Below are 15,327 nucleotides of genomic sequence, written 5' to 3' on the forward strand. Positions count from 1 at the left end.
ACACACCACCATTACCACCAACACCCACACACACTTCTCCTGAGAATGCCAGTAAACAGCAAGCATTCTCACAGATAATTGCATGGCACAGCAGTTATTGCTTATCAAACCGCTTTATTGTTGCTTGGCCTAATGCTCTTTCTCTTGCATATTTTTGCCTTTCTTCTGTGAACTTGACATTGTTCCATTCCATCTTGGGGTTTTTTTTTCGCCTGCGTCTGCGTTTTGGAAATGACTGTTGGGGCAAGACACCTTGAGGAGCTTGTGTGTTTGGGATTGTGGGATTGTGTCTGTTCTGGTGTGCCTGTGTGTGTGTGTGTGTGTGTGTGTGTGTGTGTGTGTGTGTGTGTGTGTGTGTGTGTGTACCACTGGCCTGATCTGTATGCAAAGAGGCTTTGGCAAGAGCATTTGAAGGACCAAAGTGAGTGAAACTAGAACATGTGAAACGACCTTTTTACACTCCATCTACTATGTGCTTTCCACCCCTTACCCCCCCAAACACACACACACACACAAACCCTAGTAAGCTCCAACCCTTCCACCATACTCCCCCAAACACACACACTCACACACACACACACAGACCCTAGTAAGCTCCAGCCCCTCCCACACACACACACACACACACACACACACACACACACACACACACACACATACACACACACACACATATACTCAAACACACACATACTCAAACAAACCCCAGTATGCTCAACCCCCCCCCCCCTCTCCTCCCCAAATACACGATGATATCAGAGGAAGTGGCAGATTTGTTCAAAGTCTTGCCGTTTGCTTTTCTCCTCTCTTTGGCTTGATCCTCCGTGTGTGTGTGTGTGTGTGTGTGTGTGTGTGTGTGTGTGTGTGTGTGTGTGTGTGTGTGTGTGTGTGTGGTGTCAGGAGAAGCTGAGGAATGTCTCATTGGATATGCATGAGGGCTGAGGTGAACAATGACAGGAGATTTCTGATTGTCTCTCACCCCTGCTACTCCTCCTCCTGCCCACACACACACAAAGACACACACACACACACACACACACACACACACACACAAACTGAAGGGAAGGGCACACAGACATATTGATAGCACATTCCCGCTCGTTCCCCAATTCAGATGTGGCGGAATCTGCGCTCATTAACACAGAGACCTAATTAGGTTCTAATTGAGGTGTTGATTATCATTTGGAGAGGACAACCCCTCGCGTTGTTCCCGCACATATGGGCCAAAGGGCTTAGCGCTCTCTCATCCTGTAAGGCACCGAATTACAGTGTTCCCACGACAACCCAGCCATTATCGGTTGGAATCAGTACAGACTCAACCCTTTATTTGTGTGTCTGTCTCCGTGTGAGTGTGAGTGTGTGTGTGTGTGTGTGTGTGTGTTGTTAAATAGACTTATATCTTTAACATCAAAGTTTTGCTCCTTTTAAGATCTGGCAGTCTCAAGGAAATGGCTGCCAAGGAAATGGAAATCGATATTGTGCCTTTGTCCCTAAATCCTGGTGGCACTCCTCCGTAATTACGTTTCAGTCAGTAGACCTCTCTCAGTTGCTCTTTCCATGTCATCTTGGCTTATTCTTTTTCATCCTTCACCTCCCTTGTTGTTCACTCCATCATTGTCTCTGGGATCCTTTTGAACTCTCTCTCTCTGTCTCTTTCTCTCTCTCTCTCTCTCTGTGTCTCTCTTTCTCTCTCTCTCTTTCTCTCTCTCTCGCTTACCTGAGATGATGTGATAAACACTCAGTCAGTACCTCCTCACACTCTCACTGCAGGAAGGTCAATCAATGTAGTGCGAGCCATGTCATCTCCGTTAGTGGTCCATTTTAGTCCCCCTGTGTCTTAGCCAGTCTGCTTTCTCTCCCTTGGCTAACTCCCTCTTCTCTTCCCCTTCCCCTCCTCTCCTCTTCCTCCTCCCTTCTCCTCTTCGCTCACTCTCTCTTCCCCTTCCTCAACCATTCTGTCTCTTCTCCTTTCACCCTTTTTCCTTCTATCCTCCACTCTCTCTTCCTTTTCTGTTCTCCTCTCCCTTCTTCCTGCCCCCCCCCACACACACACACCTCCCTTCCTCTCCTCCTACCCCCCCATCTCCCCTCCTCCCTCTCCCCTCCTCCCTCTCCCCTCCTCCCTCTCCCCTCCTCTCCTGTCCTCCCCTCCTCTCCTCTCCTGTCCTCCCCTCCTCTCCTCTCTTGTCCTCCCCTCCTCTCCTCTCCTCTCCTCTCCTCCCTCTCCCCTCCTCTCCTCTCCTCTCCCCTCCTCTCTTCTCCCCTCCTCCCTCTCCCCTCCTCTCCTCTCCTGTCCTCCTCCAGGGCGATGGGCAACCTGCAGCAGGCGCTGGTCTGCTTCGAGAAGCGGCTGGTGGTGGCGCACGAGCTGGGCGAGTGCCAGGGCAAGGCGGCGGCGTACGGCGAGCTGGGCGCCCTCCACAGCCAGCTGGGCAACCACGAGCAGGCGCTGTCCTGCCTGGAGCGCCAGCTGGCCCTGGCCCAGGAGACGCGCGACCGGGCGCTGGAGGCCGACGCCAACGCCGGCCTGGGCGCCCTCTACCAGGCCATGGGCGAGCACGAGACGGCGCTGCGCTGCCACCAGCGCGACCTGGAGATCGCCGAGGAGACGGCCAGCGCCGAGCGGCAGGGCCGCGCCTACGGCAACCTGGGGCTCACCTACGAGGCGCTGGGCAACTACGAGCGCGCCGTGGTCTACCAGGAGCAGCACCTGAGCGTGGCCGCGCAGACCAACGACCTGGCCGCCAAGACGCTGGCCTACGGCAGCCTGGGGAGGACACACCACGCGCTGCACAATTACTCGCAGGCGGTCATGTACCTGCAGGAAGGTGAGAATCTGTGGGTGTGGGTATCAAAGTCAAAGTCAAAGTCAGCTTTATTGTCAATTTCTTCACATGTTCCAGACATACAAAGAGATCGAAATTACGTTTCTCACTATCCCACGGTGGAGACAAGACATATTTTACCAATTTTAAGTCCACAGACAAACATAACATTCAAGTAAACAAAAAAGTAAGTAAATAAGTAAATAAGAGGGCACATATAATGAAAAAATAAGAGCAGCAAAATTTGGTTGAAATTGTGCATAGACAGTCAATAAAATAAAATACTAGTGCAAAGTCAGGCCAATAAAAGGCTGAGGTAGTTCTGTTTGACCTAAGTAAGAAATAAAGTGGCATAGTGGTGCAAGTTATGTAAGAGCAGCAGAAGTGTTGTGTTTTCAGGACAACAACAACAAGTTTCAAAGTGTAAAGTGTACAAGTGTGCAAGTGGAGTGGTGCAGGCGGCCATTGTGGGTCCAATGTCCAGGATGTTATGTAGCTGAGGGTGGAGGGGGGAGAGGAGGGAGAGAGTTCAGCATCCTAACAGCTTGGTGTATGAAGCTGTTGGTGAGTCTGGTAGTGCGGGAGCGCAGGCTTCTGTATGTATGCATGTTTATGGGTAGGCATGCTTATACTGTGTGCATATGTGTTTGGTGTGTGTGTGCTTGTGGATGTGTGTGTGTGTATGTGTGTGTGTGTGTGTGTGTGTGTGTGTGTGTGTGTGTGTGTGTGTGTGTGTGTAAGAGAGAGAGAGAACGAGAGACAGAGAGATAGAGAGTGAGTGTGTTTTGGTACTTTATGCATCAAAAGAACACTGACTGTTATTTAACAGCGATGACTGAAAGTGCATGCATCGTCAGACCAAGGAGATTCTGTTGACAGGCATGAGAGTTATTAAAAAACAGCCTTTCATTTGCTGTCAGGCGAGATTAACTCACAACAAACATGAAAGGTTTATTAAACGTGCTCCCCTCTCACACAAGATGGTTGGCAGACACAGCATGCGGCCTTCTTCGTTTTCTGGAAACACACTGAAGGACGCACTGAATGCAATTAACAGGTTGTGCTCTTTTAATATACATGTAAAGGAGAGCATCATGGGTAAGAAAAAAAGTGTGCATTGGTTAGGCCTTGTGTGTGTGTGTGTGTGTGTGTGTGTGTGTGTGTGTGTGTGTGTGTGTGTGTGTGTGTGTGTGTGTGTGTGTGTGTGTGTGTGTGTGCACGCATGCATGAAAGTGATGCGAGGGGGGTGCATGTATTTATCGGCAAGTGCACCCGCCCGAGGTGACGGTGCGGTGGCGGCTGACTTTGGAGAGAACTTCACACTTATTCCGCCGCGGCGACGCTCGGGAAACGAGCTGCCAAAGGGCTCTTTCGCACGTTTCCCTGGACCCAGAGTGGTCCTTCCATTTCCAGCCCAGGCCAGCTGCTGCCACCCCCCCCCCCCTCCTCATTCTCCTCCATGCTCCCCCAGCTGGGTGGAGCTCAGCCCCAGGCCCCTCATCTCCATAATAAGAGCCAGCGCCACCAGACAGGCTGCCCTGCTGCCATGATGAATATGCGCCGGCATCGTACGGCGGGAGGATGTGACCTCACACTCTCACACCTTCAGTCGATTGTTTTCGGGGGGCGCCCTGCCTCTTCGACTTGGGCCAGCAGCAGACATCCGCCGCCCGCACGTGTTTGTGTGTGTGTGTGTGTGCGCGTGTGTTTGTGTGTGTGTGTGTGCATGCGTGTGTGTGTGTGTGTGTGTGTTTGCCCACGAGGAACCCTCTGCGGGGAAAAACTGTAGGAATATATGGAAGTCATATATGTCGTCGTTGACTCCCTGTAGGTATGCAGCGATCATTAAAATGGAGGATCATATGCTGCGAAGCAAAGACATTAAAAATGCATCACAGAATTAGCATGAAAAATCCGACAACCGCGAGGCATGTCATATATGCAATTATTTATTTACTATTTTCCAATTGGAGGACCATTTGTATAATATTTAAAGCAATTTATAAACAATTTCTCACATATGTTATGTATGTGGTTATGTTGGTGCCCCACTAATTACTCCCATGTAACTCAGGGCAGTCCTAAGGCGTTCTATTACCCACAAGGGGCACTTTTATTACCCACAAGAGGTATTATTACTGAAATATAAGATAAAAGTCCCTATCTGCCGCATACTGTGAAGTGGACTTGGAATTCTGTTGGGAGCTTACTCCATGTAGCCATGGTTGCCAAGTGCTGAAAAAGGCAGAGCCCCGAGCACAGTTCCCTGGAGCATGCCATGGAAAGTAGGACAGAGGGGCTTGAGACGATTTTCTGCGCAACACTGCGCGTGTCTAAGACTGTGTGGCAGTTAATCCCTTTTTGATGTAATCCCTTACCTGAATGGAATGGAATAATTCTTAGTGACCGCCAGCTCAAAGCAGACGCACCTTTGGGTGACAGGCAGCACATTCTCTGTCTCGTAACTGACAGGGCGTGTCATGAGCAGCTACACTCTCGTACAACCTAACTTGCTATGCAACACTGACCACAACACCCTAAAACAGAATGTCCTCCAGTGGGCATGCAGTGTCTCCCAGCATGAAAAACACTGACCACAACACCCTAAAACAGAATGTCCAGTGGGCATGCAGTGTCTCCCAGCGTGAAAAAGAATCTAGAGGGAGCTGTGCCAGTGGCAGCATCCCAGCCATGATCCGGTCCAGGTTTCCACGGTGACCCAGGTTCCATTCCGACCTGAAAGCATTCCCCAATCCCATCCAATCCAATTCCGCTCTCCAGCTTGTTTCCTGACACTCCTCACTCTCCTATCCAAACAAAGGCCAAAAGCCACAAGAATATATTTTTATTAAACGAATCTGATACACTTACGGCACCATGAAGAGAAAGGCAGACCGCAATGAAAGAGAAACACACAAATATGCAGACACAAAGACAGACAGCGTTTTTTCAAGTTGGCATGGATTTTTCTCCATACAGTACACACGCGTGTCTGCCTAACCTTGTCTAATGGCACTGGAGACCTGGAACTAATACAAACACACATGCCAGTATTCCCTTCTCTGTCCCTTCACCATCAAGCCGACTCCACTGTGCCTGACAGCCAATTATATCTGACCATTGTAGCCCGACAGAAGTCTGGAGAGCAGAGCTTCCCCCCCCCCCCCCCCATCCTCCTCCTGACTCGCTTGTTTTGGTCACACTGCTTCTCTTGTTGTTTACGTTATTTTGTGTAAAATATTAATTGGATGAGTGTGCTCTGCTTCAGCGAATTCAGCGACAGTCAGAGACCTCAGCCGAAGTGTGTGTGTGTGTTTGTGTGTGTCTGTGTCTGTGTGTGTGTGTGTGCTTGTGTTTGTCTGTGTTGGTGAGTATATTCACTGTCATGAAATTTTTAATTAGATGCCACTTTATGCACAGAGCTGCATGTATATTGGTGTGATTGTGTGTGTGTGTGTGTATGTTGGTGTGGGTGTGTGTTTGTATGCCTGCATGTGCATCTGCCTGAGGGGCTGTACAGCATATCCACACCAGCTGTCATAAAGCCTTTAAAGTGTACCCAAGTCCCTCCTGAAGGCGATGTGTGTGAAGCCTCTCTCTCTCTCTCTTTCTTTCTCTCTCTCTCTCTCTCTCTCTGCTTGTGTGTGTTGTGTGCTTAGAAAGAGAGAGTGAGAGAGAGAGAAAGAGAGAGAGCACACTTGTGAGCTTTCTGGTATTTCCTAAGGGTGCATCACGCTGGGGATCGATCAACATTCATGTCATCCTTTTCAATGTGACAGTGCCCCCAGGCCATGAGAGATGAGAGAGAGAGAAAGAGACATAGAGAGAGAGCGAGAGAGAGAGATGGAGTGAGAGAGAGAGAGAGAGCAGAGAGTGAGAACTAGAAGAACTGAGTCAAAAAAAAAAAACTGAAAAATGTTGAGAGAACCACCGAGAATTGTGTGTGAGTCATGCCAAGGAAAGGAAGTCCATACCTCATTCCATTCCCAGTCGCTGTATTTAAAACAGCGACTAATCAGCCCAAAGTGCAGTTGAATGGTAGGATATCCTCGGCCTGTGCAACACCATTATGAGCTGTTTACTGAACTAAGTGAACTCGGCCCTCTGTTAGGCCAGTGTCACGCTGACTCTACTCAAGCATTAATGGTCTGTTTGTGTTTGTCCAGTGGTCACTCAATTTGTTATATTGATTAGGCACACATACAAAAGGTTTGTAGTCTTTTGTCTGTTTGTCTGTGTGTGTGTGTGTGTGTGTGTGTGTGTGTGTGTGTGTGTGTCTGTGTGTGTGTGTCTGTGTGTGTGTGTTTAATCTCTCTGTGTATATGTGCTCTGGATGAATGATGTGCTTTTTTATGCTTCATAATGAAACGCTAGGTGTTATTGAATCTGTGGTTTGTTGTTGAGTTCTTCGGGGGCCTCATTAAGAGTTAAATGTGCTGGTGGATGAGACTCTACAGGTGCTCCTGTTCAGCGCTGGTGCATTGTGCCGTAAAACGTTCTCTTCATCTCAGAAATTGGAGCATAAGTGAAGTCTCTCCCACTCACAGACACCATATTGAAATCTCTCCCCCTCTCTCTCTCTCTCTTTCTCTGCCTCGCTCTTTTTTTCTGTGCTTTGTCCCTCTCTCCCTCTCTCTCTCTCTCTCTCTCTCTCTCCCCTGCTCCAGGTCTGAGATTGTCTGAGCAGCTGGGTAGGCGTGAGGAAGAGGCGAAGATCCGGCATCGTCTGGGGCTCTCGCTGTGGGCCAGCGGCAACCTGGAAGAGGCCCAGCACCAGGTAAAGAGAACCCCCCCCCCTACACACACACACACACACACACACACACACACACACACACACACACACATGCCTTTGGATGTTTGTGTATCTTCCGCTTGTGTGCTTTCATCTTAACGTTGAATACTTCAATTGGGTCACTGCTGCCTTTTTCAAGAATTTCTTTCGGAGTTATCGTTTGTTGTTTTGTAGTGAGCCCACTTGAAACAATCTGCAATAAAAAAAGGAGTCTCTGTGACAGCCCGCCCAGGCGCGCCTCCCGACGCCTGTTTGCTCGTTTCCCTCTTAGATCTGATTAGATCCTCCGCCATTGTTCCATTCCTCATTCATCATGCGTTTAGTATGCGCAGGAAGTCACGCGCGTCAATACAGCACCACACATAATGGGACACGACAGGACAGGTGCCTGGCTGTACACCTTATCAATAATTCAGGGCGAGCCTGCCGGAATGTTCTAGGTACCTGTGGCTCCAGGTATGCTAACACACACACACACACACACACCCCGTATCTTGGTCTGAGACGGAACGCGCACTCACACACACACACACGCACACACACACACACACACACACACACACACACACACACACACACACACACACACACACACACACCTACATACATACATACATACACATACAGGTATGGGCTCAGCGGGAGACTGTGAGATGACCAGCGGGCAGTAGCCATGGATGAATAGAGTCCACGGGAGTGAGGAGTGGATGTGGGCAGAGGGAAAGCCATGGAGAGAGGGAAGGTGGAATAAAAGACAGAGAGATGGACAGATAGAGAGGAAGAGAGAGGGAGAAAGAGACTTGTGGATGTGAAGTCAAGGATGCATCTCCATTCACGCTTTTATCCAAATTGATGCACAGTGCAGATATACATTTTCATTAGTAGCCTGTCGCCTCGGCGTTACTAGCACCTTTCTACGAGTAACTGTAAGTCAGACCCCTGGAGCACAAGACCAGAGGAGAGTGTGAAGCTGGATATCCACACATACATTTTGTTCTCAGCAATGATTGGGCAAATTATTTGTGCCTTCGTTCACAAACATACGTTGCGCTGGCACGCACATGCAAATTCACACAGCCCTGTGCTCGCATGAATAAAAGAAAAGCTCTCTTAAGTAAGTGAACATGAAGTGATTAGGCCGTCGTCATGCATGTGAGCTATCAGCTGGAAGCTTTATTCCAGCTTTGGGGAGGATCAGGTTATTAAACGGATAATCCAAATGTTGCGCTTATCTTTTTTTCTTCTTCTTTCTCTTCTTTCTTTATCCCTGGTGCTGGTCCGCTGAGATCTTTTTTAATGTACTTAAATAAGAAGTTATTACTGTCCCGCTCGCACATGGGAAGTGGGTCAGCATGATGAATATTGGGTCTTGCGTCGGCCGTGGGTGTCCTCGCTCTACTGTAAACCAGTCCACTTTTCCAACTGTCTCTGCTCACGGTGGACCTTGTAGTACCTCACAGTACTTCACCGTAAGCAGGTTAAACTGTGAGCTGTTTTTATGCCGTTTGGTGTTTTGCGGTGCCCTTGCGCGTTTGACACAGCTTGTTGTAATTTGCCTGTAATACACATGTGTGTCATTAATGGTGATTGAATAGCCCAGCGATCAGTCTCTAAGTGCAGCTCAATTGTGTTGCCTGTGTAATGCCCTTATACTGTCACCTGCACTATTAATACATACCAGAGCATTAGTTTCCGTCTTTGGCTACTGACAAAAATGAATGTGTTTTTTAATGTTCACAACAATCCTGCCTTCCAAAATACAGCCATACAGTCAAATACCTATATATCATATATAGATTAGACACTGCCAGTTGGATTCATTTTTACGTTTATACTTATGGTTCTTAGCAGATGTTTTTTTTTTTTCCAAACCGAAAAAAAAAAAGATTAAGATACATTCAGGTCAGTTCAGCCCAGATATATGTGAGTCTTCCTTTGAGTAAGCCTTTACAAGAGACCACAAGCTATCAATATGCTGATCAGAGAAACTGTTTGGGCCTCCAGTGCTGAGGTTGACCGCATGGCTCCTCCGAGGCCAGACGGTTCAATAGCGGGACCAGACTGTGCATCTGACAGGCTGAGGAGGAAGCCGCCATCGCTTCGGAACATCCAGCGCCTACTGTGCGAAATGTTAAAAAAGCGCAGCATCATTTTAATTCACCCGCTAGATTTTTCCTTGCGATCGCTCGACTTGATGAAATGGGTGGGAAAAAACTAGGGCAGCTCCGCTTCTCATCTTTTGAGTGAAAGCAGCATGAGGTGTCTGCTCAACAGGTTCACAAATTATTCACGACCAAGCCGAATAGAGAGCCACGGTCCCTGCTCTGTGAAGACAAATCCTGTTCATTTCCTACCACACTTCTCACACTAGTACACACACACACACACACACACACACACATACAGGGAGGATGTTTACTAAGGATGCGGAGAAAGTGGTTACTGCTGTCATACCGCTTTTTACATATGCAGTTTGTACCAAGTTCGTAATTAGTGGGGGGAAAAAGCACCGTCTGAAATTCACTGTGGATCTGAGAAAAACGGTAGAACTACAGAGAAATGTTGGAAAGCAGCGTGAGAGCTTAAAGCTCCTCTCCCACACCCCTCCCATGCAGGCTGGGTAGCCAAACAGCATACTGCCACCTGGGAGCTTCCTTCCAGCTTCCAAAAACATACTCTGTTTTATTCCCCAAAACAGCTCTGGCTGGTTGCATAGGTAAAGGTTGGCAACACCATAAGGCTTGTAATGGACTGGCTACACACATCAATAATATACCATTATGAAGAGACATTAATGCACGTACAGCTACATGCAAGGACAGAGACAGCATACAAAGCAGTGGATTTCTGTTGCGGAGTCTTGTGTGCGTTGCGAGGCTGAGTGCAGTGGTTGGGGAGGGCACCGGGAGGAGAGCTGTGCTGTTTGGATGCAGTGCAGAGTCCAGCAGCTGGTCAGCTGAGCCTCTGAGCCTCATGTGAAGGGGAGTAGATTTTGGCCCAAGTGGACTGGATCAAGAAGAAGAGGCTGGCTGGAGGTTTCGCTCATCCACTCACAGTGTGGGACCATACTGCCACCTACAGAATGTTGTGGAGTACTGCACACCTTTCCGTGTTCATTTGAGATTTTTTTTTGTTGTCTCACCTAAAATGGTATAGACAATAAGGTATGGATTTGTGTGTGTGCGTGTGTGTGTGTGTGTGTGTGTGTTCTTGCCTCTACCCCAGCTCTACCGGGCATCAGTGCTGTTCGAGGCGATTCGTCACGAGGCTCAGCACAGCTCCGACTACAAGCTGTCCCTCTTCGACCTGCAGACGTCCTCCTATCAGGCTCTCCAAAGGGTGCTCGTCAGCCTCGGTAATCGACTACCTATGTCTGGTCTCGCTCATTGTCCACTTCCATTGCTATTGTTGTCATGTTTCATGTATGTTTGATATTACAGTCATATATAGCCATAGCTTATAGCATAGCTCAGCATTGTGTCAGGGAACAGCCCATAGGCCCAATAGGGGGTCATAAAAGATGTTGCTATGCTGCACAAACGATAGAACACTGACTTTCTGATTAAGAAGGAGGTCTTATTGATTACTGCTTGAAATGGTGAAATATTTTGTATTGATTGTCAATCCCACTAAATCTGTGGCAAAATGCTAGTTTAAAAATAGCTTCCCTTTAGCTCAGTGCTAGCTGTGGTGTTAGCCCCGTGCTGCACCCACTCAAAGCCAAGCTGTGTATTGTAGTCCAGTGCTCTAGTTTCTCCTTTAACCTTTAACCCCTGACCTCAACAGGTCACCATGACGAGGCACTGGCGGTGGCCGAACGCGGGCGCACGCGAGCCTTCGCCGACCTGCTGGTGGAGCGTCAGACGGGTCAGCAGGACGCGGACGCCTACAGCCCGGCCACGGTGGAGCAGATCTTGGACGCGGTCAACAAGCAGCGTGCCCTGGTGCTCTACTTCTCGCTCGCCGCCGGATACCTGTACAGCTGGCTGCTGGCGCCCGGAGCTGGTGAGCAGTGTGTGTGTGTGTGTGTGTGTGTGTGTGTGTGTGTGTGTGTGTGTGTTTGTGTGTGTTTGTGTGTGTGTGTGTGTGTGTGTGTGTGTGTGTGTGTGTGTGTGTGTGTGTGTGTGTGTGTGTGCTGGCTATCCTCTGTGATGAGCACACAAGAGCACAACCCTGCATTCACACACAGAAGTAGTGTAGTGTAGTGTGAAGAAGTGTAGTGTGTGCGCCCACACACACACACACACACACACACACACACACACACACACACACACACACACACACACGGCTGCACTCCTCCTTGAGGGCATGGCTGCTGCAGGATGGAGAGAATGAGATGAGACTGACACCGAGCCACCTGGCACTCCTGTCTGTGTGGACTTGGCAGCACACACTCACACACACACACACACACACACACACTCACACACACACACACACTCACACACACACACACCCTCACACCCCAGGCTGATTTGCACCATGTGGCACAGGAACACGGGGTGATGGAACCCAGACTCTACCCCTTCAGAGATGCAAACACACACACACACACTGAAAACCACATGCACATGCATGATAATGCACACACACACACGTGCATACACACATGTGGACTTACTCATATACACTCACTGAATGCAATAACACATACTACTAATAATAGCACATGAATAAACCTGGCACATATGCACCATGCACCACACATACATACACACCCACCCACACATACACACACACACACACACACATGTGTAGTGTTTAGATTGACCTTCCTGTATGAACGTACTAGTTCACAGAGAACATCACGTTGGGCAGCAGCAGATTGGATGCAGTCCTTTTCCATTTGCCTTTGATTTTTCAAGGGAAGCCATTTGACGAAAAAAAAAAAAAAAAAACTCAATTGTGGAATTGCTGCTGGCAACTTCCTTCAGATTCCAGAATGTGTTTCAGCATGAAGCTTTTGAAGCTTTTTTGAAATGAAGCGTTTGAAGGACAAGTCTTTTCAAACAAGTTTTTCAATAGCCCCTCTCTTTTCCTTCTGGGTTGTTACTTTATAGAAATGTTAAATGGGAAAGATATTAAGCATGAGACTTAAATCATTATGTGCCGTAATGATTCAGTTTAAATTGCTACCAGACCGACTTCTTTCATTTTTTTACTGAACGCATTCTGGGTTGTTTTGGTATCTTCTCAACACTTTGAGGCCAGTGCTAGTGATGCTCGCTGCAGTGAATTCTACTGAACATCATGCCCCAGATGTTAGCCAACACTGGCCCAGAGGAGGGCCGCATCCGCTCTGAACTCACCCTCTATCCTGGGTTCCATCACTGACTTCTGTCAACTCATGACGCAATAACACATCGTTGTATGTGCAGGTCTGCCGTGACAGTTGAGCCGAACTGATCTGAGAGCAGTGTAGCACCCCGACTCCTGCCATCCCCACCCCAGTATCGTCACTGTCAAGAGCGCCTGCAGTCAACCCCCCGACCCAGTTCCTGCCCTCTAACCAGACCCAGTCAGACAGATGGCTCCAGCACGCCGCCTTTATGTTTTATTCACTCCAACTTACTTATTCATCTCTTGTTACTTGTGTATTCAGGCTAGTAGGTCTACGCTAGTCGCACAAAGTTCAGTTTCTTGAATTATTGTCCTGGTATGTTTATGTATGTGGTGGCGTGCGGTGTGCAATGTAATTGTGAATAGTTAGAGATGTACCTGCAATGATCTTTTTCTGTTCTTCTTTTCCTTTCTTTCTTTCTTTCTTTCTTTCTTTCTCTCTTTCTTTCTTTCTCTGTCTGTCTCTCTTTTTCTCTCTCGTTCTCCCCCTCTGTCTGTGTCCCCAGGCATCCTGAAGTTCCATGAGGTCTATCTGGGCGAGGGGGTGTCGGAGGGGGACCCTGAGTTCCAGGAGGGGGCCGGGGGAGGAGGCGGAGGAGGAGGAGGTGGTGCGGGCGTGGCTGGGGGCTCCTCCCTGGAGCAGTACATCTCCAGCGCCCGCGAGGCCCTCGGCGTGGAGTCCTACTACAGCAGGTGGGGAATCCACCGCCCGCCCCCGACGGCCACAAGGACACAAGCAGGCCAGATAGCAGAGCAGCAACACATTTAGACTTGCGACTGGGGAGATGGAGTAAAGAGAGTAGAATCATGGGTGGATGGATTATGAGTGGAAGAATGGATAATGGATGGAAGAAGAATGAAAGAAAAGATTGTGCAGATATGGGGGGTAGATTATGTTCATTCACCAATCTTCACCTCAACCTGGTGTGTGGTGAGCGTTCTGGCGCATAATGGCTGCCGTGCATCATCCAGTTGGGTTCTACACACTGGTGGTGGTTAGTGAGGTTCCCTCTTCACTGTGAAGCGCTTTAAGTGCCTTTATAAAGCTTGAGTTGTTGTTGTTGTTGTTATTGTTGTTGTATGGATTCAAATTATGGTCGGATGGATGAGAGGAATGATGACTGAAAGAATAGATAATGTTTAAGACTATTAGCTGAACAGACTATAGAATGTACAAACAGAGGTACTGATAAACAAATCCATATGCTAACATATACAATCCCTTGACAGACAGCACCGACAGCTCATTTAAATGTCTTCAGTTGCACCAACACTGCTGCAAACATCTGAGCCATTATATTCTGATATCAACACTCCGCGGTCGGGGCTGTTTCCATTATCACTGCCCCATCTGATCCGCTGTTCCTCAGCTGCAAACCGCAGCGCTACCTTGGCCAATGGAGTGCCAGTCTGGCGTGAGGCCCCCAGTCTCCCTGTGCCACCGCTGTTGGTGTAAATTAGGCTTGGAGTTGCGCTGTGGTTTTGCGCTCGGCACTCAAGCGCAGCTCAGAGATCTTACATATGCCAAAGTCAGCTTTCACACAGGGGCTGCTCGAGCGTAAGGCTTTAGTCGCTCTCTTTCTCTTTTCTCTCTCTCTCTCTCTCTCTCTCTCTCTTCCCGATGCTCCTTCAGACACTCTCTCTGAACTTCGTTTGAAATGGATGAGGGGCTAACCGCATCTCAGTAATGACTGCAAAATATTACGCACACTTACAATCATGAGTGTGCAAACACACATGAGCAGCCGTATGTGTGTATGCGTGCACACACACGCACACGCACACACACACATACACACACATTCTTATTTCTGGGGGCTTTCATCTAGATCCCACCACAGCGTTTGCCTCCCAGCGTCGCCTGCTCTCATTAAAGCCGAAGCAGCCGCGACCATCCGATGCGCTTTCGATTCTGAAATTTGACTGGCCTCATTAAAAAAACGGAAATAAATAATGGAGAAAAATGAAGGGGAAAAAAATCATACGCATCATAATTGCCACCCAGGCTGCCTAAATATGCACATCTCCACGTCACTAGGAGACAGATGCGAAAAAAAAAAAAAACTCCTTCGCCACATAGTGCATTTACCTACTCAGCGTTCGGCTGTAAAAATGCGGTGTCATTTTGTTTATCCTGACCCAACCTCCCCCCCCCCCCCCTTCGCTCTCCTGCGATGAGACGCCACAGTAACGGCACTTAAACATCAGCCATTGAGATGATAGCCGTGGCCACTCAAGAGACTCTGGGTTTCCTGGTCTCAATGTGTTGCATCAGTAGCCTTTCAAGTGGAGCTGAGGAGGTCTGTGATGGTGCTGAATGATTTGGGGTGGAGGAGGGAGGGTGGGGGTTGAATTTGAAGAGCC

At 48.6% G+C, this 15,327-nt stretch overlaps 1 protein-coding gene across 1 annotated transcript in view; it reads left to right on the plus strand.

Annotated features, from left to right (window-relative positions):
* The window catches only part of LOC143127674 (tetratricopeptide repeat protein 28-like), a 156,948-nt gene that overhangs the window by 125,941 nt on the left and 15,680 nt on the right, over positions 1-15,327 (plus strand). Inside the window, exons 8-12 of the mRNA XM_076289304.1 lie at positions 2,305-2,828; positions 7,493-7,602; positions 10,846-10,975; positions 11,407-11,625; positions 13,470-13,656. Of these exons, the coding sequence (XP_076145419.1) occupies positions 2,305-2,828; positions 7,493-7,602; positions 10,846-10,975; positions 11,407-11,625; positions 13,470-13,656 (1,170 nt within the window). The remainder of the gene's footprint in view (positions 1-2,304; positions 2,829-7,492; positions 7,603-10,845; positions 10,976-11,406; positions 11,626-13,469; positions 13,657-15,327) is intronic.

Source organism: Alosa pseudoharengus, unplaced genomic scaffold (genome assembly GCF_046254945.1).
Source record: "Alosa pseudoharengus isolate Yale_2024_CS ecotype anadromous, Long Island Sound unplaced genomic scaffold, YU_APseudo_1.1 YU_APseudo_1.1_scf_17, whole genome shotgun sequence".
Classification (NCBI taxonomy): Eukaryota; Metazoa; Chordata; class Actinopteri; order Clupeiformes; family Clupeidae; genus Alosa; species Alosa pseudoharengus.